General features: G+C 44.3%; 1 protein-coding gene across 2 annotated transcripts; it reads left to right on the top strand.

Moving 5' to 3' along the window:
- Positions 1–303: 303 nt before the first annotated feature.
- Positions 304–18460, top strand: DDX24 (DEAD-box helicase 24). 2 transcript variants are annotated; one of them, XM_044436819.1, is made up of 9 exons: positions 304–418; positions 5282–6000; positions 6734–7108; positions 8797–8950; positions 11286–11801; positions 13520–13595; positions 14590–14778; positions 15873–16002; positions 17744–18460. In XM_044436819.1, the coding sequence occupies exons 2-9, from the start codon at positions 5289–5291 to the stop codon at positions 17995–17997; spliced, it is 2406 nt and encodes an 801-aa protein (XP_044292754.1). In that variant the 5' UTR covers positions 304–418; positions 5282–5288; the 3' UTR covers positions 17998–18460. The 2 variants fall into 2 exon arrangements, with proteins under 2 accessions (XP_044292754.1, XP_044292753.1); XM_044436818.1 differs by lacking the exon at positions 304–418 and adding an exon at positions 475–678.
- Positions 18461–19597: the final 1137 nt, after the last annotated feature.

Genomic DNA, 19597 nt, shown 5'->3' with positions numbered 1-19597 from the left:
CCTGCTGTGTGACCAGGTCCTGCTGCCCCATAGCCAGCCGACCAAGCAACCAACCCCCCACTCCACCCCCACCAATAAATAACAATCCCACCAAAACTTCACATCAAGCCACCACGACTGCGCCCACAACAGAGAAGAGCACAGGAAGGAAGCGCAGAAGGAGGAGTTGCGGAACAGATACAATCCCCCTCGACCTCAATTTTCCCTACCCTTCCATTTTAGCCCTATGGCTTTGTAACCCCCTAACAAGCGCTGGGAGAACTGCAGCCTTTGCGACACAGAAGCGCCGCCCGGGCACTTCTCCGGCGCTACTGAATGACGTCAGCGGACATGGCCGACTCCAGGAGGCCTCCCGCGTGCTTGTCTTTCCCGGAAGCGCCGTAGAAGAGTTGGTGGGAACTTCGCGGGAGGCTTACCGGTAGGCACGGAAAAGGTTTGGGGCGGCTGTTAGACCCGCGAGCGGGCTGGACGAAAGCGGGACGAGGTCTGGTGTCCGAGCGTTGCGTAGAGAAGAACTGGAAGGAGACAGTTGTAAGGAGGACATAAGGGTTGTCACCAGGAGAACAGGGAGATCAGTAGGCGCTCCCTTTATTCCGCCCCCCCGAAAACTCCTACAGGGCGCTGGTTTCCTTGTTCCATCAAGCCGCTCGGGAGGCTGCAGTGCGCAATCCAGTGCATGTAGGACCTTTTTCTGTCTAAGTAACTCCCATTACTACTGCTGTTGCTGCTATTATATATGTCCCATACTGGTTGAGGCATGTTGAGAGTGGTGGGATTCCTTTCTCTCTAAACATGTATACGATTGCACCCCAAGTGAAAGAAACCTAAGGTAGCCTACACAGTTCATCTCCCCTACATTTTAGCTTCACAACTTCCCTGTGAGGTAGGTTAAGCTGAAAGAACAATGCTACCTAGTGAATTTCAAGGCCAGGTGGGGCTAGAACCGAGATCTCCTCCCCATGATGGAGTATATGCACAGTCTGCCTGTTCTGCCAGGAACTCAGAGTGGAATACATTACTTTCTTCTCTTATCCCTTTCTTTATCTTTGCATAAAACTTGTAAGTAGTTTGGGCTGAGATAAGGTTTCAGTTTTGTAAATGAGTGATGATATTGTGAACTGTCCTGAGATGTCAGTGATGGGACGGTATACAAAAGTTTTAAATAAATAAATAAAATTACATGTGCCAATGACAATATATGCCTTTTCTTACAAGTAAAGCCCATTGAAACCAATAAAATTTCTGAGAAAATACTGGTTTAGGGTAGGGCTGTACAGCCAGCTTTGATTTAGATGCTGTTTTGGTTGGCTTTACACTGTAATAATGCTGTTGTGTTCTGCTATTGTGGTGGGGCAGATTTTGTGTGGGGCAAGCATTATGTGTTTCTGACACAGGAGGTCCTTGATGATCCTGTTATTTTTCCCCCAGTTTAGAAAAAGAAACAAACTTTTACAAGTTCAGTTTTAGTAGATTTTGTTTTCTCACTGGCCTTTTGTTAAGCATTCTTTGATGTCCTCAGTTGGAAGGAGGCGCACTACTACTTTTTAATATGGTGTGAATCAGTTGTCTTTAACAAATGTGTGTCGGATGCATTCAGCCAGTGTCCATACTCTATCACTGCACATACATAGTGGAGAAAGATGTATTTATTAATTTTTAGCCTGTTGTGCTAAACTTTGCTGGGAAGAAGTACAGACCTGCTTAAACAGCTGCATGTTTAAAACTGTTGTTCAAAACTGCCTAGAGTGTTTCAACAATTAGATGATACAGAAATGTAGTAAATGCATAAATAAAGTGGAACCAGTATCAAACTGTGACACTGAATTCTGCACTCTCACTCATTTAGAACTGAAATTAGAATGCTGGTCAAACATTGAATTTTTTTCTAGATACTAAAGAAAGGGACTTACTTGTATCTTTTTATATTGTGTTGCAGAGGTGTTTGTTACCTGCCTTCCTCTTGGCCCTGCAATAGTCAGGAGCAAATAGTCAGTAGCACAGAAAAGTTTCTCCTGTTCATTATATACCTGCAGCCATTCCTAAGCAAGAGCAGAAGCCATCTTGACTGGAAAGCTTGCTGCCCAGTGGGTAGAGTGTCAGACTAGGATGAGGGGAAACCCAGATTCAAATCCTTTTTCAATCATGAAGCTTACTAAGTGATGTTGAACCAGTTGTAAATTGGAGGATAAATGGAAGGAGGCTATGTTTATATCTTCGAAGGATGGTCAGAATAAAAATGTAATAAAATGTACAGCAATTTTTAAATTTTTGCATTATCAGTTCATGGTGACAGCCATCTAGAAATGGCACTATTCCAAACAGAGTGGGCCAACACTGCAGCCTTCCGGGATACTCTGTCTCTGACCTTAAAGTGACCACTGTGGAATAAAGAAATGTCAGTGGGAGATGAGAGTCTTCATCAAGGTTCAGTCAGAGGCTGAAATCAGAATGCAGGACTTCCTATCATGTTACGCATATTAATGGTGCACTTAGAACCTGGATATTTGTGTTGCCAGCAGCAACTGTATTGTGAATAACCACTGTTAACAATGTGATTGTCACTGACAGTACTTTTTGTTTTTAATTTCTTTCTGACTTCATGGTACACAATTGCTGTCAGCACCACTACCACCTGTCATTCTGTAAAATAAGCAGAAACTCTTTTTAGCACTCCATGGATCTGATGAAGTATGCTATCACCCACAAAGTCTTGTGCTGGAATATTTTTTTTTAGCTTTCAGGTGGCACAAGACCCTTTGCTGTTTTCACCATTCACTTAGTTATCTTGTCATTAGCTTAAGTATCTAACTTGTCGATGGCTATAACTCCGGTGATCTTATAACATTAGCTTACTACAGTGGCACCCATAGTAAAATCAGAATGACACAGGGAGGATTATCATGGCTGTTCTGCAAGTATGACACACATATTTGTGAAGTGTTCCATAGACAACCAGTATGATGTAGTGGTTAAAGTGTGGGCCTGGGGACTTGGGAGGTCTGAGTTCTTGGCCGTGGAGCGCCATGAGTGTCTTTAGGCCATTCACTGACTCTCACTGTAACCTACCTCACAGGGTTATTGTTGTGAGGATAAAATGGGAGTTCAACTGTTTTGGGTTCCTCAAAAGAGGAAAAAAGTTGAGATATCAATAATACCAATAGTAACTACAGCACTTGACCATGGTTTGACTGCTCAGATGTCCAATCCTACCTGTGTTCTTTTGATGTTTAGGAGTGCAGTCCTGTGCATGTTCAGACACTAAAAAGTTTGCAGCTCTGCATGCCCCACCTTTTATTATTCAGCTATACCACCTGTAGCTGAAGCTCTTTGAGTGGTTCACAACTTTCAAATCACCCATCCAGATTTCAACCAGGCCCAATTCTGCTTAGCTTCCAAGATTAGGCAGGATCAGGCATTTCAGACTATACAGAAACTATAAGAGGGTATACTCTAGGCCCCCTAATTTCCATGTTTTCTTTTGACTGCAGATTTGAAAAGTAAGTGCTTGTGGTTATATTCCTATTGTATACAGGCTTAATTGCAACCCTTTTTGTGTCCAGAGAGCCCTGTGTGGCAGCTGCCAGTTAGAATGCAAGTCGGACATGCTTCCTGCCTGAAAGAAATAAATAAACTTACAATCAATACAAAATTTGAGAGGACTGCTGTTCAGAACAAAATATGCAGAACCAAATGTTCAAAAACTAGGAAGAGAACATAAGCATATGAAGGACATTTTGAAGCATGTTGCAGTAGGAGTTGCTTATAAGTGACTATTTTAACTTGTTTTTCTCTGAGGAGAAGTTGCAGTAGCTGTTACCAATTTTTTATATAAATGGACTCAACAGGTTGAAGAGGGCTATCCTAGGGACAACCTTTCCTATTATTAAGGAATAAAATTATTCCTTAAGATTATTCTTTTAAGATTGTTAAGAGCTATTCTCATGCCTCCTAGTTGTCCTCTTCCCTCTCCCTGTACAATGGGATTGTCATTGGAAATAGAACTCCATAAGATGTACACTTCATTTGTCTTATATTCACATCTTTGCACATAAGTTCATGTATTTTGCTCCTTTTCCTTCCGTTCTGTTATTCTCCATTAACTGATTTCAGCGGTGTAGCATTTACTCAGTTGCATAGTGACTTTCAGAATGATCTCCTAAATCATCCAGGTTGTTGTTCAGTGGACCATCATCCAGTGGACCTTCTTAGGAGTAACCAGCAAACATTCAGACTAAACTCCTAATGGCCACTAAGCTGCTAAACATGGGCTATTTTTGTTCATGTTACCAGTAAGAAGAGCTACAAGCTTAACTTCTGATAAAAAATAAAGGCTGTGCCTGTGTGCTCACTTGTTCTCTGACCTAAATGCTTTGACAAGAGAAATTGTTTCTTGTCAGTGGTGGCCCCTTGCTTCTTTTCCAGTGGATGTCTGTGAGGCCCCATTATTACAGGCATTAAACTGCAAACCCTTTTTTCCCCCCATTGTGTATAATTGATCACTTCCTTCATTGAGTGACTGCTGTTGCTTACATAATATTAACCAGTTTAAATTGCTACTTCTGGTTTTATAGTTGATTTTGATTTGATTCTTGTATCATTGTTCTTTCTGATTAATTGCTTTATTGTGCTTTATATTTTAAATTGTATGCATTGCTTTGTGTATCCCGTGTATAGATCTGTGAAATAACTAGAGCATTTTAATAAATTTGGGAATTGTCATAGTTGTGGTGCAGCAATTTGGTGGCCCTAATGTCACTGATAAAGGCTAATAAAAGCTTCCCTGGTTGTTCTTTAATAAACTGCTCAGATTCATGGAAGGTGCCTTCCAAATGGGCAGGAAGATCAAGGGAAGTCCTACTCAGGAGCTAAAGAATGGAAGAAGAAGGCATCTGAAGAGGAGTTTTGCCAATAGGCAAAATTATTTTTAAGCTGTTCAGAGGGAATACATACTCCAATGGATGAAAGAAAGGTTTTATTTTTAAAAAGCAGATTAGCAGAAGAGCCAGTGTGGTGTGATGGCTCTGGGCATCCGGGAGATCCAGGTTCTAGTTCTAACTTGGCCATGAAGCTCACTGGGTGACTTTCGCCCAGTCAGTCTCTTTCAGCCCAGCCTACCAAACAAATTTGTTGTGGAAATAAAACAGAACCATGTAACCTGACCTGGGTTCCTCACAAAAGGAAAAAGGTGGGATATAAAGGCAGTGTGGTATTGATAAATAATAGTCACTGTGCTAAATTAAAAACCATGTTTGCAATACTTTCCCTTTGTTCTTCTTTGAAGGTCAGTCATGAAGCCCAGACGAGGAAATAAGTTTAAGTCACCATCTGTATTTAAGCGAAAGGGCATCAGGGTTATAGGAAAATGGAAACCAGTGGAGGTTGACCCAAATATCTTTGCTGATGAACAGTTTGGAGGCTTAGTATGTTTTGAGGAACTTACAGATTATAAATTGGTGTCATCTTTGAAAGCTGCAGCAGGAAAAGTCAAAAAGAGAAAATCCAGTAGTAGGCACAAAGAAGATGAAGAGTCTGAGGAAGAAATTAGTACCATTCCCAAAAAGAAAAGGAAGAAGGAGAAAAATCTGGACCATGAAGCAGGAAGCGAGGATGACCATCAAGTGGAAGAAATGGGAGTAGGCCACACAGCCAAGGATGAGAAGTCCCTTGTTGGTTGTGAGCAAGAGGAAAGTGAGGCAGGGGCGGCTATAGGACTGGAGAGGAAACAAGGGAAGAAAAAGAAGAAGAAAGAACAAAAGACAAAAATATGTCCTTCCCAAGATGTCCCTGAATTAGTCAAATCCTCTAAAAAGGCTAAGAACTGGACAGTCCAAGCTTCGGATCGGAAAGCAGACGTTTCTGCGTGGAAAGGCCTCTTTGTTCCTAAGCCTGTTCTTCAGGCGCTGAGTGAATTGGGCTTCAGTGCACCAACTCCTATTCAGGCTCTGGCTCTGCCTTCGGCGATTCGAGATGGCATGGATGTCCTTGGCGCTGCAGAAACAGGTATAACCCCATGCTACACCCGTGCCTTGTGAGTACTAGTTTTCCACTGTCCAGGACACTAAACCTCTGTCAGCCTTACGGCCAAGTTCTCTTTTGGAGCCCCTCTCATGGACTGTGCTCCAGTGGTGGACAAGGCCAGTCCCAGAAGCTCTTTCTTAGCCACTCCTAGCTTGGACCCCCATCAGGCTATGTGAGACGAGGGGATATTTTTGCCCCAGTGTGTATCACTTTAGACTCTTTGACTGCACTTTATACCTCTTTTGGGAAGATCGTTTTGGACATCTCTGCAGTTGTGTTTTTGTTTTTAGTACCAACCTGAATAACTTGATGTTGTCTGCAGACTGGGCAGTGTTCAGCTGCCATTAACACATTGTTCAATGCTGACTCTTTTAGAAGTAGATTAAAAAGCACAGGTCCCAATACAGATTTGATGCGGGATAGGGCAACATTGCGTGTTGGTATGCTTAATGGGTAGAGAGTTCAGTGTGAATGCTCTTTGGTAGAGCACATGTTTTGTGTTCAGACAGTTTCTACTGCTGTCCCTGCCATTTGCAGCAAAAAACCAGCTTGCTGAGGAAGTGAGAGAGCCCTGGCTTGAATGCTGGGAATGCGCTGCCAGGGTTGGTGGAGAATGGTGAGCTTGCCAGAGCAATACTTTGATGCGGCAAATGTTTTCTTCCTGGGCTTCTTCCTTCTCTTTCACTCTTGCTCTCACCCTCTTTGTGTGTTTCAGGAAGCGGAAAGACCCTTGCTTTTGCCATCCCGATGATCCATTCCATCCTGCAGTGGTACAAATCAAAAGGTTTGGCTAGTGGGAAGGACCACCCGCTAGCTGGAGAAGTGGACAGCGAGGACGCCCTTTCAAGGCAGGAAGCGAGTGAAGAAGCCGAAGACCTGCATTCTGAGGAGGATGAACTTAGTGATGCCGCTGATGATGACAAAGCTCTGGCAACAAAGGGGCTGGAGGATGCCGAGTTCGATTTGGGTCCCTCACATCACACTGCTGATGCACGGAAAAGCAATCCTCTTCTAGGACTGGTCTTAACTCCTACAAGGGAGCTGGCTGTCCAAGTAAAGCATCACACTGATGCAGTGGCCAAGTTCACAGGTATGTCTGCGTGTGGCATCACTTTGCAGGGAAGGACTCAGTGATGTACAGATGGGAAGTGCTCACTTTGCCGCTGGCTCTGTCCAACTGCATTGCTTCAGTTTCATTGCCCTAACATGGAAGCCTATCTTCAGGTAGTGTTTTGTGCTGCTTCCTTCTCTGCAGGAGGAGCATGTGAGTGGCCCTCTGCTCAGATTCAGCTTCTTGAGAGAATCCCCAATTCTCTTTTTTCCTTTTTTAAAATTTAAAGCAGGTTTCTAGTCCTCATTGCTACCACATTACGCTTAAAGGTGTGTGGGCCAGTCTGTTAGAAACCAGAAAGGTAGCAGAATAAGGATTCCTGTGGCTGGTGGTGGAACTTCAGCACCTTGCTGGTTTCATCTGTGGCCCATGACTAGCAAAAGGCAGAATCCGTTATCCAAAACAAGTGGGTGCTCCTTCACATTCGTTATTGACTTATACAGCTTGAGAAATTGGAATAGGCTATATCGCATGGATATAAGGTTTTCGGTTGCTCCTAAGGAACTTAAGGTGACTTACATAATTCTCTTCCTCTTGTCCTCACCACAACAAGCCTCTAAGTTAGGTTGGGCTGAGAGGATGTGACTGGCCCAAAGTCACCCAGTGAGCTCCCTAGCTGAGTGGGAACCCAAACCCAGATCGCTTGAATCCCAGCCCCGTGCTCTTAACCGCTAGACCACACTTGCTCTAATTGTTGCTCATGTGTGCTATGATTTCTGCCCAACACAATAGATCTCTTTCTGTGCCTTCTAATTCTAATCAACATCTCTCCATGACACCATGACATCTCTCTCCTGGAGTTCCTAGGGCATATGTTTGTTGGCATATGGGTATTGCTGGATAAAGATTTGTTTGAGCTTGAGGGACATCCTGCCTGCTTCTAAATCAGTATTTGGGAGCAGGCCAGGTCAGGGCTTTTTCTACAGCCTTCAGATGCTAAGATTGGCCATGCTGTGTGCAGTTTCTAAAAAAAAAAAACCCAAAACAAAACAATGAGCTTTGTGCAAATCACACTACTTGCACAAATCAGGACCCAAAAAGCACATGGATCTGAAGCATAATTTGCTTAGTATTATCCATTTTCCACAAATTGTGCAAGGCCTACATGCTTTTTGGGAGCTGATTTGCATAAATTGGCAAAATCCCCCCCCTTTTTTTAATGCACAAATGGCCCCTTGTCTGAGAGAGAGAAGACTATGAGATGACTCAGCTGGAGGCTGAATTGTGCAAATCCATCAGATTTTCACCCCCAGTTGGATTCTTCACACATCCCTACTTTGTGACTTAGCTGCAAAGGAAACATCCTGATATCCAGTCATCTTGGCTTGACCATCTAGCCAGGTATTTGCTGGTCCAAGTGGCAGTTGATCTCCAAGGTTTTAGCCAAGGGAACTTTGGCAATCTCTGTTTTAATTGGCAGTGTCAGGGATCCCACCTGGACCTTCCGGCTACAAAGCATCTGTTCTACCACTGAGCTAGGTCACAAAAATAAAAAAGAATGGAGCAAGCCACAGGTGTTCCAGCAGAACTTAATGATGCCTGGTTGGGCCAGCGCTTTCTCATAAGGGCATTGCTGTGCTCTTGAATGCTAGAATTATGACAGATGGGTGTATAATACTGAAACGGCGGTTCTGCTCCCACATGCGTTGTTGCTTGGTGCATTCCAGGCATTCAGACAGCCATTCTGGTTGGAGGAATGGCTCCGCAGAAACAGGAGCGGGTCTTGAAGAGGAAGCCAGAGATCGTGATTGCAACCCCGGGGCGCCTGTGGGAGCTAATCCAGGAGAAACATCCACATCTCTCAAACCTACGGCAGCTCAGGTATTAAAATCATTTTCACAAAAAGGAAAGAAACAAGCGGGCCTTATCTGAAGAAGCATGGGCAGTTGTATTATTTCTAAATGCTTCCTAGTGTGAAAGGATTTGCTGCCACGGTAGCACTGATGGCACAGGTTCATTAGAAGTTCACACTTGGAGCTTTGAGAATACGTATCAGTGTCTCCTTGAAATGATCGTTGTTGCACTCGCCATAGTAACCATTTTCATAATTGCTCAGACTTGTCCCAGCTGCCCTTCATCTCCATGTCTCACAGAAAATTTCCAGGAAGTGGTGACCACCGTCTTACTACTCCTCTCTCATTCCTGCTAGAACAGCCTTCTCCAGCTTCCACTTCTTTTGGACTCCAGCTCCCATCACCCGTAACCAGCAGGGTCAATGGTCAAGCAGGCTGGGAGTTGTGGTCCAAAATATCTGGAGGGTATGGTCCTGGGGAGGATTAATGCCACTCAGCTGTCTCAAGCCTGAAAGCACCTTGAGGCCAGTTGTGGCTATGGGTGGCCAAGCCCATGATAACGCACCCTGTGGTTTAGCTGAGCCAGGGCTCATGGGAACCCAGCGCTGGCACGTCTTTATTAACAGACAGACAGACAGACAGACAGACAGACAGACAGAAATAAATATTTATTTATTTATTTATTTATTTATTTATTTATTTATTTAGAGAACTTTTATGCCGCCCCATTCGCCGAAGCCTCAGGGCGGCTCACAATCATAAATAAATAAACACAATATAAAACAGTATAATTTAAGTCGCCCTGGCCAAAGAATAAAATAAATAAATAGTATTAACAATTAAAATAACATTTGAATAAAAAGGTCGTCGCCTGGCACCGAAAAACTGCCTGGCAGCTCTATTTTGAACCAATTGAAGTATCCGGACCGTCTTCAAGGGCAGCCCCACGTAGAGCACGTTACAGAAGTCAAGTCGGGAAGTCACCAATGTGTGTGTCACTGTCGCCAGGCAGTGAAATGTTGGCATCTTCCGCCACTCACTCAGAAGTCCCCTCTTCATTCTGACTGTAGTTGTCACAGTAGCTGGTAGAAACTTATTTTTTCCCAAAACAGGATGTGGTTCCTTTTTTGGAATGGGGTGGCTCAGTCTTAAATAATGAGGGAGAGCTGTGAACTTAACAAAAGATGTGCTGTTTGTGTGGCTAAAACACAATGCTGGGATGGGTTTACTGTTGTGGCTCAACAGCTGCCTGAATGCTTGGGCTCTTCTTAGGGGTATGGCTCAGAATGATGGCGTGAACTTCAAATTTGCCACTGTACCATTGAGCTTGCCTCACCAAACCTGAAGGTCCTGTGCCATTTTAGAGTATTCCTGGGGTCAAGGGAATGCCATCAATAGGGATGATGGAGAAATCCACAACAGATTGCAATGAGTTGGGTTTTTAGGAGTCAGTCCTATGGATTCCATAGCAGATCAGTTTTTCCCAAGTTGCACTAATTCCATGGACTTGCTGACTGGTTTATTTTTATTTATTATTTATTAAAAGCTTTTATATGCCATCCTATTATATAACAATCTCAGGACAGCTTATGAATAAATGAATTAAAACAGAATAATTTATAAAACAATAAACAGTAAATCAAAAAATAAAGCAAGAGCGACTGAACGTTAAATGCTATTGATTTTAAAATGCCATTTAAATACAAAGGTTTTGACGTGGCGCCGAAAAGAGTATAAGCTCGACGCCAGGCGTACCTCTCTGGGAAGTACATTCCAGAGTCTGGGCGCCACCGCAGAGAAGGCCCTACTCCGAGTTGATGACCTTTTTAGTTCTTTTAGAAAGGGTTCCTGGAGAAGGGCTTCTCCCGCAGATCTTAAGGGGCATAAGGGCATATAAGGAAGGAGACATTCTCACCTTCTGGAATTTTACACAAATTTAGTCACAGGAAACTTTAAAAACAAGCTAAAAATGTGCATTTCCCCCATAGGCTAAAGCATGAAAATGCACAATTGGGCAGGATTTATGCATTTTATAAAGTGCAACTTTGTGGAAATGTGCATGATGCAAGTTCAGGAAATTGAGAAAAATCCAATTTTGTTGGACAGTGGACAACAGAAAGAAAGTTGATTGATGATCTGTGAAAACTGAAGCGGTGGAAGCAGTGTAACGAAAGGCTGGCTTCCTTAGCTTTCAGTGGCAGGACATTTTTTTCTTTTAAAAGCCCTGCTGCATCAGGCCAGTGGCCTGTCAAGACTGTCATCCTTTTTCTGTGCTGTAGCAGGACTAGCTCTTCTGAAACATGCTGGATTTTGACATGTTTTGAATATAAGCCATTAGATTGTCTCTTGCTTCTGCCTCCCAGGTGCCTGGTGATTGACGAAGCTGACCGGATGGTGGAGAGGGGACATTTCTTAGAGCTCTCTCAGTTGTTGGAAATGTTGAGGGAGTCTCAGTATAACCCAAAGCGTCAGACATTTGTCTTCTCTGCCACCTTGACTTTAATCCATCAGGCTCCCGCTAGAGTTCTCCAGAAGAAAAATGCTACCAGAATAGACAAAAAAACTAAACTGGAAATGCTGATCCAAAAAGTGGGCATGCAGAACAAGCCCAAAGTGATAGACTTGACAAGAAAAGAGGCCACTGTGGAGACTCTCACGGAGACCAGAATCCATTGTGACACAGAAGAGAAAGATTATTACCTCTATTACTTTCTGCTTCAGTATCCCGGCAGAACCATGGTTTTTGCAAACAGCATCGATTGTATCAAACGGCTCACTGCCCTCCTGACAATATTGGATTGTAACCCCCTGCCTCTTCATGCGAACATGCACCAGAAACAGAGGTTAAAAAATCTGGAGAGGTTCGCTGAACGCAACAGGTCAGTTTGTGTGTTTATTTTTTTACATATTTGGTTGCTGCTTTTTTCATCCTCAAAATGCTCCATGTGAAATGGCACAGAATGCAGTAAAAATCAGAACAGAGTCCATTGCCACAGTCTAATAATCCAGGAAGCACAGAGAAATTATTGTAGAAAAAAAGTTAGGTGAAAATTAAAATACCCACCCACACTCTGTTAACTGTATAGCGAAGCTTAAGGAGGGACCCAGTCAAACTTTTCTAATGGCGTATGTTTTAACCCCAGGAGCCTTGTCCAACCAGGGCACCTGACTGTAGATTTAAGCTCACCTAGGAATGCATGAAACCACCAGCCATATCATAAGATGATATACAGTTTATTGGATACAGTGATGAAATATGGATGCAGAATTAAGTAAGCAAAAGAAAGCTTGTATTCCTCTTCTCTGTGGCCATATTGGCTCCCTGAACAGGCCAAGGAATGCTCCGTGGGCCTCCAAAGAAGCTTGGGCGAATTACATATCAACTCCTTTTCCCAGGCCAGGAATGAAAGGTGACAGTGCTTGCTATGGATTTTATAGAGTTCCTCTCTCCAGCTATTGCAATGTCTGTCAAGATGCACACATTCTCCTATGGTAGGAGGCACTCTGTCACATACCCTGCTTCCATGCACTTCAGGGGTTTACAGTAAGTACCAGGACTTCTTATTGCTCCTGGGAGCGAACAAGAAGCCAGTGAAGAAAGACCCAAGGGTATAATGTTTAGCTGCATGCTACGTACAAGCTGAGAAAGCAACAGGTGTACCTGGGGTGTGCCAGGGGCCCCGTCTCTCAACCTCAGCCTTTTAGGTGGCCATCCTCAGTGTCCCTTGACCAGATAGAACATTGTCCCAACATTTCTTCTGCCTCTAAGTTATTTGCTGGGGAGCCAGGCCTCGTTTCTCAGTGAGATAGATTTGGGCCACCCCCTCGGAGTGAAAAAGGGAGCAAATTGTGTCAGTTGCAATCACAGCTGGCTTGATACTGAGGCTGAGAGTGCATCACTAACCATGACGGAGTGGGTGGTTTATCACCTGCCTTTTGGCCATGAAGGCCCAGGCAGTAGCTTACATCAATGGCCATAGACCTCAGTGGGAAAGGAGACATAACACCGCTGTTAAAATAGCAGTTGCCAATCAGTGTAAGCATTTGAGCCAAAAGTGATTGACCAAGAAAGATCCTGGAGTTGTAGTAGACTGGAAGTCAGGTCTTCCAGTCAGGTTCTCTCTCTCCCACCCCAGTAGATTGTGGTTCAACATCTTCACAATATTGAAGTCATCTGAACAAGAGTGGGCACGAAGTAGGTCTCCAGATACTTCAGACTTCGAATCGCAGCATTCCTGACCATTAGCAGGACTTTATGGTCATTGAAGTCCAAGGCACCTGGAGATCAACCTTCTGCTCAGTTCAGAAGCTATCATCCTGTCTCCCTGCTCCACACACATGTTCCTCCCTCACACTTGGATTGGGACCTTTCTGATGTCCGTGCCCTCATAGTGAAACCTTGACATTCGTGTCAACAAAAGGCACACACACTGTGGCAGTGGTTGAAACACTGCAGCATATCTAGTTGTCGTCGGTTTGCCCTGCTTTTTCATGCAGTTCTCTTCACTGCACTTGTGACATATTCACAGATGTGGTCACATCACATTCCAGCTTGGTGCATTTTAGCTCTGCTTAATGGCCACTTCTGCCATTTCAGCTGTGTCCTCTTGACCACGGATGTTGCAGCTCGGGGTCTTGATATTCCTCATGTGCAGCATGTGCTCCATTACCAGGTACTGAAACAAAATGTACTTCTGTTCTTTGCTTTTAAGGTATATGAACAAAGTGGATGGCTTCAAAATGGATGGTTACATTACCAGGCATAAAACACACGTTTCTTGTTAGATGTCTCCTTTCGTGCCACTATTTTGCAGCAATAGAACAGCTTCCTCTATATGTTTCTGATGGCTGCAGGCATTTTCCAGGAGACAACCCTGTCAGTCTTATGCTCCCCTTAGTGCTTTGGCAGAGACTACTTCCAGAGTCTAAAGCCGCTTTACTGTGCCCATCTCCTTCCTACTGACATTTCACAGCTTCTTGTTCCTAGACCTGCGTTAGGAACTTCCTTTCTAGGAAATGAAAGCCAGGATTCAAACATTGCTGAGTTCTGCAGCCAGAATGCAAGGCATTCCAGGGTCCCAGCCACTGCGTTTCAGCACCTTACTTCCTGTGACAAGGCTTCACTTCCACTGCAATCTGGCTGGACTGAGCTCTGCTTTAGAGGGTGCTGCCTAGACTATTGTCCTAGTCTGCTGCCTATGCATTCAGTCAGTTGACCTCCAAGGTCTGATCCTTGCCTCCCAGCTCTAAAGCCCCAGCCTCAGAGCTTGCTTCTCTGTCCAAACTGCCTGTTTGTGTAAGAACATGGCCCATGTTCCTAATCTATGATTCCTGATCTGCCAGTTGAGCCCTGCCTATTTTGGAACATGTGACTGTCTCCTGGCCACTGAGCTGACAGTTGTTGCTTTTGGGTTCCAGAACCCAACTTCCAAGGGCCCCAAACCACTTCACATTCTGTGACTTCCTGTGCTGCACATCATGGTAAGCCAACCCCCCCACTCCAAAAAGCCCCCTCTCTTTCTAGCTTACTGTGATCAAGCAGTTGTGCTGGTGCACACTTTTTGGTCACTCTCTGCAGCAACTAAACCCTAAGATCCTGGCTTGCTAGAAGAAGGACGACCAAGAATTCCTGTTCATGAAAGTGTTTAATTTCTTGCACTGTTGCAGGTTCCACGCACTTCTGAGATTTACGTGCACAGAAGTGGCAGGACTGCCAGAGCTGCCAATGAGGGCCTCAGCCTGCTGCTGATTGGCCCAAGTGACATGCTGAATTTTAGAAGGATTTACAAGACATTGGAGAAGAATGAGGAGCTTCCTTTTTTCCCAGTGGAAACAAAATTCATGACTGCAATCAAGGTAAAAAAAAAATGTTTTTGAAAGAAGGACTATGTATTTGCAGTGCTGCAGCTGTTGTGTTTTCCACTGTGTGTGCATTGAAGAAAAAGAACTTCAAGGTTTAGACTCAACCGTGTCACTAGTTTTAATAAAGCACACATACCAACGATCACAGGAGATAATGGAAGCTCTCCCCAGGTCCCCAGAAAGCAATAAGGATCTCTCTCCACAAAGGAATGCCCTTTGCTTATATAGCATTGCTTGGTTATACAGAGGGAAATAGAAACCTTTCCAGTTATGTCTGAACATTACAATGATCCTTGATGCACCAATGAGCAGACAGTAACTGTCTTGCTTCAGTCTTGATCCACAAGAGATGCGGCCATCATCCTATGTCCAAAAGAAATGTGAGTTATAAAAGATTATCATAATCACCACATGTTCATCCAGCCATCTTTGTTTATTCACCATATAAACCACTGCAAGAATGGGAGCAGCAAAGACTCTGCAGTCCACAGGGCTTTTGCCCCTTTTAATGTAATGCACAAATGTACAGGCAGTCCCTGGGTTACAAATGATTTCCATTCCTGAGAAAATGGAAATTCATCTTTTAAGTTGAATGTGTATGTAAGTCGGACCACATATATTCCACCCTCCACATTTGTGGGGGTTAAGGGTACAGAGCCCCTATGAAAGTGGAAAAACCACACATATCCCCCCCCCCCCCCCAAGCTCAGCACTGTCTCCTTTGCAGAAAGAAAATGCCAGAGAGATTTCCCTCTCTGGATGTATGGGGCCGGATGGCCTGTTTGGAAAGCCTCTCTCCCCTTCCATGTCCTCTCTCTCTATGGTGATGACGATTTCCTGCAGTATGTCTTTAACTCATTTTTTTAAATTTATAGGCTTTATGGCAGTTCATACATATGGATTGTTCGTAACTTGACCTTTCATAACCCAAGGACTGCCTGTAGCTACGTGTTACTCACGTTCTTGTTTCAGCCCATTTCCTACAGACTTTACAGTTGCGTTTTTGTAGGTGCTGTTTTCAATACCCACACTCTGTCCCTGTGACACACTGAGAAACAACACCTTCTGGCCATTGTGCTTTGTTGCAGGAGCGGGTGGATTTGGCACGACGGATTGAGAAGATGGAATATTTCAACAGCCGAGCGAAGCATCATAACTCTTGGCTCCAGCAGGCTGCAGAAGCGCTTGAGCTTGATCTGGATGATGATGCACTAATAGGCAAGTAGCAGTGTTTGTGCACTTTGGAGGGATAGAATCCTAGAATAATAGAGTCGGAAGGGGCCATGAAGGCCATCGAGTCCAACCTCTTGCTGTTGCAGGCCACCAAGTTACACCATCCCACTCAGATGGCTGTCCAGTTTCTTTTTGAATGTCTCCAGTGTGGGAGAGCCCAGCACCTCTCCAGGCAGCTGGTTCCACTGTTGTAATGCTCTGACAGTGAGGAAGCTTTTCCTGATGTCCAGCCTGAATCTGGGTTGACTTGATTATTCCATGTCCTACACTCTTGTATCAGCGAGAAGAGATCTTGACCTTCCTCTTTGTGACAGCCTTTGAGGTACTTATAGAGGGATATCATGTCCCCCCTCAGTCTTCTCTTCTCAAGGCTGAACATGCCCAGTTCTCTCAGTCTCTCCTCCTAGGGCAGTGTTTCCAAACCCCAGATCATTTTTGTTTCAGATGGGCCATCCGAAAAGGTGCAATAAGGGTCACAGCCCAGGGCTGAAAAGTGGAATGGTGCATTCATACATCCAGCTGTTCTGGTCGTAGTTTCTGACTTTCGCTAAAAAGCACTTTGTCACAAAGAAGCTCTGTGTGGGTGCATTTGGAGTCATGTGCGTGACTGTATTTGTGGGGTCAGCAGGAAAGTTAAGCCACAAACTCACGCAGACGTATTGGAAGCAGAAGATAGTCTCCTCTCTGAATACCTCCCAAAGGAAGCAGCTGCAAGACAGCAGCAGAACACAGCAATTCCTGGTCCTTGGAAGTGATTGTGCTTGAAACTGGGGGACGCTTGATTTGTGTGTGATGCTGTCTCATGAGTTCTCATGCTTTACTGCCTTATCCTGAGTCCAACTACTTACTACTTTGGTCAGTTCTGTCTATTCTAGGGTCCCCCAATCTTGTTGCACATTGGACCCATTTAGAAATCGAGAATCCATTATGTGCACCACCACAAAATGCTTAATCAATGGATAGTCGTATTCAGCAAAAACTTTGGTTTCATGTCCATTGGGCACCACAATGTCTCTTTAATAAAGGATTGTCTAATTGGGCTAATTGTTGGCAGTGCAATGCTGCAAATGCTTCTTTTAAGCATATGTTTTGGTGACATCCAGCAGCTGCCTCTTTTGGGGAGGAGGTTATCATACAGATAAATATTCTGCTGGAACATTCTTTAATATTCACTGTTACGCACATACTTTCTTATCATACCTGCTTCATGAAAATTAATAAACAAAAGGAGAAGTTGATTCTCTGTGCCCATTTGACAGCTAAATGACTGCTGTTACAACATTAGAAGGATAAACACTCACCTCCTATAATGCAGTTGATTGACCACCTTACAGTGTTTTCCTTATTGGGCAGGTGTAAGTCTTGCTCCCATGCTGCTTGAGCAAACCTGTGGGGAACTGGTCTGCCACTGGGTGAATACTGAACTAGATGGACCTTTGGTCTGATCCAGCACGGCTTTTGTTATGTTCATATTTGAATGGAGGGCATATAGGCACCAGCTTCAAATTGATTGTTCTTTGAATACTTGGTCCGCTTTTGTTGACTGATATGTTTAATTACTAGAAAGTTCTATGCATTTCACATGTACTCATTGCTGTAGATGTATACAAATGCATGTGCACATATTTAAAAGAGGGATTTTTTTTAAAGGATATTACTTGAGCAATAAAACTCTGCCACGGATTTTTATGTTTCTTGCTGTCTCTCTGTGCATGTGTGTCTGCAGGAGGCCAGCCCAGTGAGCAAGAAGAGAGTGAGAAACAAAAGATGCTAAAAGGGATGAAGAAGCACCTGAAACACCTGCTCTCCCTGCCAGTATTTAAACATCTTATGAAGACCAAATATCCAACACAGTCAGGAAAACTGCTTGTGTCCGATAATGCAGGGGCGCCTTCCCAGTCTGCGTTGGGTGCCATGTCAAAAGCACAAGCGAAGAAGAAGAAGAAGAAGCAGCCAAATGAAGACAAGCCAAGTAACTGACAGGAATTGTGGGGCTGCAGGAGATAGAACCCCCATTTCAGACCCCCTCTTATGCATACGAGAACCTTCTGTTCCCATATCGGTTGGTGCTTCTTGGCACAGATACTTCCTGATGTACAAACCAAATCCAGCTTCTTGCATACGATGTTTTTATAAACCCGTGTCATCAGGTAGAATCAGCAGAAGCAAGTGCAAAGACAGACGCGTCCTGTGCTAACAGGTGCAGCCTGGATCTTCCTGCACTGCTGTGTGGGAAGGACAGCAGTTCATCGGATGCCTTTGCTCCCAAGAGCAGTTGCAGCCCCCATTTTAACCCATGGTGGGTGAACATTCTAGCCACCTGGACTAGTTGCTTTAAATGAATGTGTTTGTTTTTTTAAAAAAAAGACATGAGAATTTTAAGAGCATCCCATGGATAGTCTCATAAATACAAAATGCTGAATAAATCCAAGCAGAAATTTGAGGTGTGAAATCCCGAGAATAACTGTTCTGCAGCATCAGCTGCAGAGATCAGGCTGGTTTACAAGAAAGTCACCAAACATTACTGAACACACGTACGTGTGTGTGTGTGTGTGTGTGTGTGTGTGTGTGTGTGTGTGAGTGAGAGAGAGAGAGAGAGACAGAGACAGAGACAGAGACAGAGAGAGAGAATCCTTTATTGGGTAGTGTTGTTGTTAGTCGCAAAGGCATGTCCAACCCATCGTGACCCGATGGACAACATTCCTCCAGGCTCTCCTGTCCTCCACCATCTCCCGGAGTCTGCTTAAGCTCACGCCGACTGCTTCAGTGACTCCATCTAGCCACCTCATCCTCTGCCGTCCCCGTCTTCTTTTGCCATCTATTGGTCCCAGCATTAGGTTCTTCTCCAGGGAGTCCTTCCTTCTCACTAGGTGGCCAAAGTATTTGAGTTTCATCTTCAGTATCTGGCCTTCCAAAGAGCAGTCAGGGTTGATCTCCTTTAGGACTGACCGGTTTGATCGCCTTGCTGTCCAAGGGTCTCGCAGGAGTCTCCTCCAGCACCACATTTCAAAGGCCTCAATCCTTTGGCGCTCAGCCTTCCTTATGGTCCAGCTTTCACAGCCATACATTGCAACTGGGAAAACCATAGCCTTGACTATACGCACTTTTGTTGGCAGGGTGATGTCTCTGCTGTTTAGTATGCTGTATAGATGTGCCATAGCTTTCCTCTCAAGGAGCAAGCGTCCTTTAATTTCTTGGCTGCAGTCCCCATCTGCGGTGATCTTGGAGCACAGGAAAATAAAACCTGTCACTACCTGCTACCTAGGAATTAATAATGTGATGTGGTCCTCAGTGAGTTTAAGGGATTGCCCCCTGAGCTGGTACTCTGTTGCACAGAACTGAAAGTGAAGGAGTGGATCCATCGCACTCTGAATTGCCCTAAGCTGCTCTGCAGACTCCACCTTAGCTAAGCACCATAATTTTTGTTGTAAAATGCTGCCCTGTACTCCAATAATCAATTCTTACCATTTGGAAGGGTTTCTTGGTTGCCAGTGTTCTTCAAACAGTTTTTGCTAAAATTCACTGTGCTTCCCCATCATTGTTTTCAATCCAGAAAAGGCTTCATCTGTTGGATTTCTTG

This window comes from Varanus komodoensis, unplaced genomic scaffold (genome assembly GCF_004798865.1).
Source record: "Varanus komodoensis strain SLA01 unplaced genomic scaffold, ASM479886v1 scaffold3, whole genome shotgun sequence".
NCBI lineage: Eukaryota > Metazoa > Chordata > Lepidosauria > Squamata > Varanidae > Varanus > Varanus komodoensis.
Note: the sequence above shows the minus strand (reverse complement) of the source record. Positions and strands in the feature narration are given on the sequence as shown.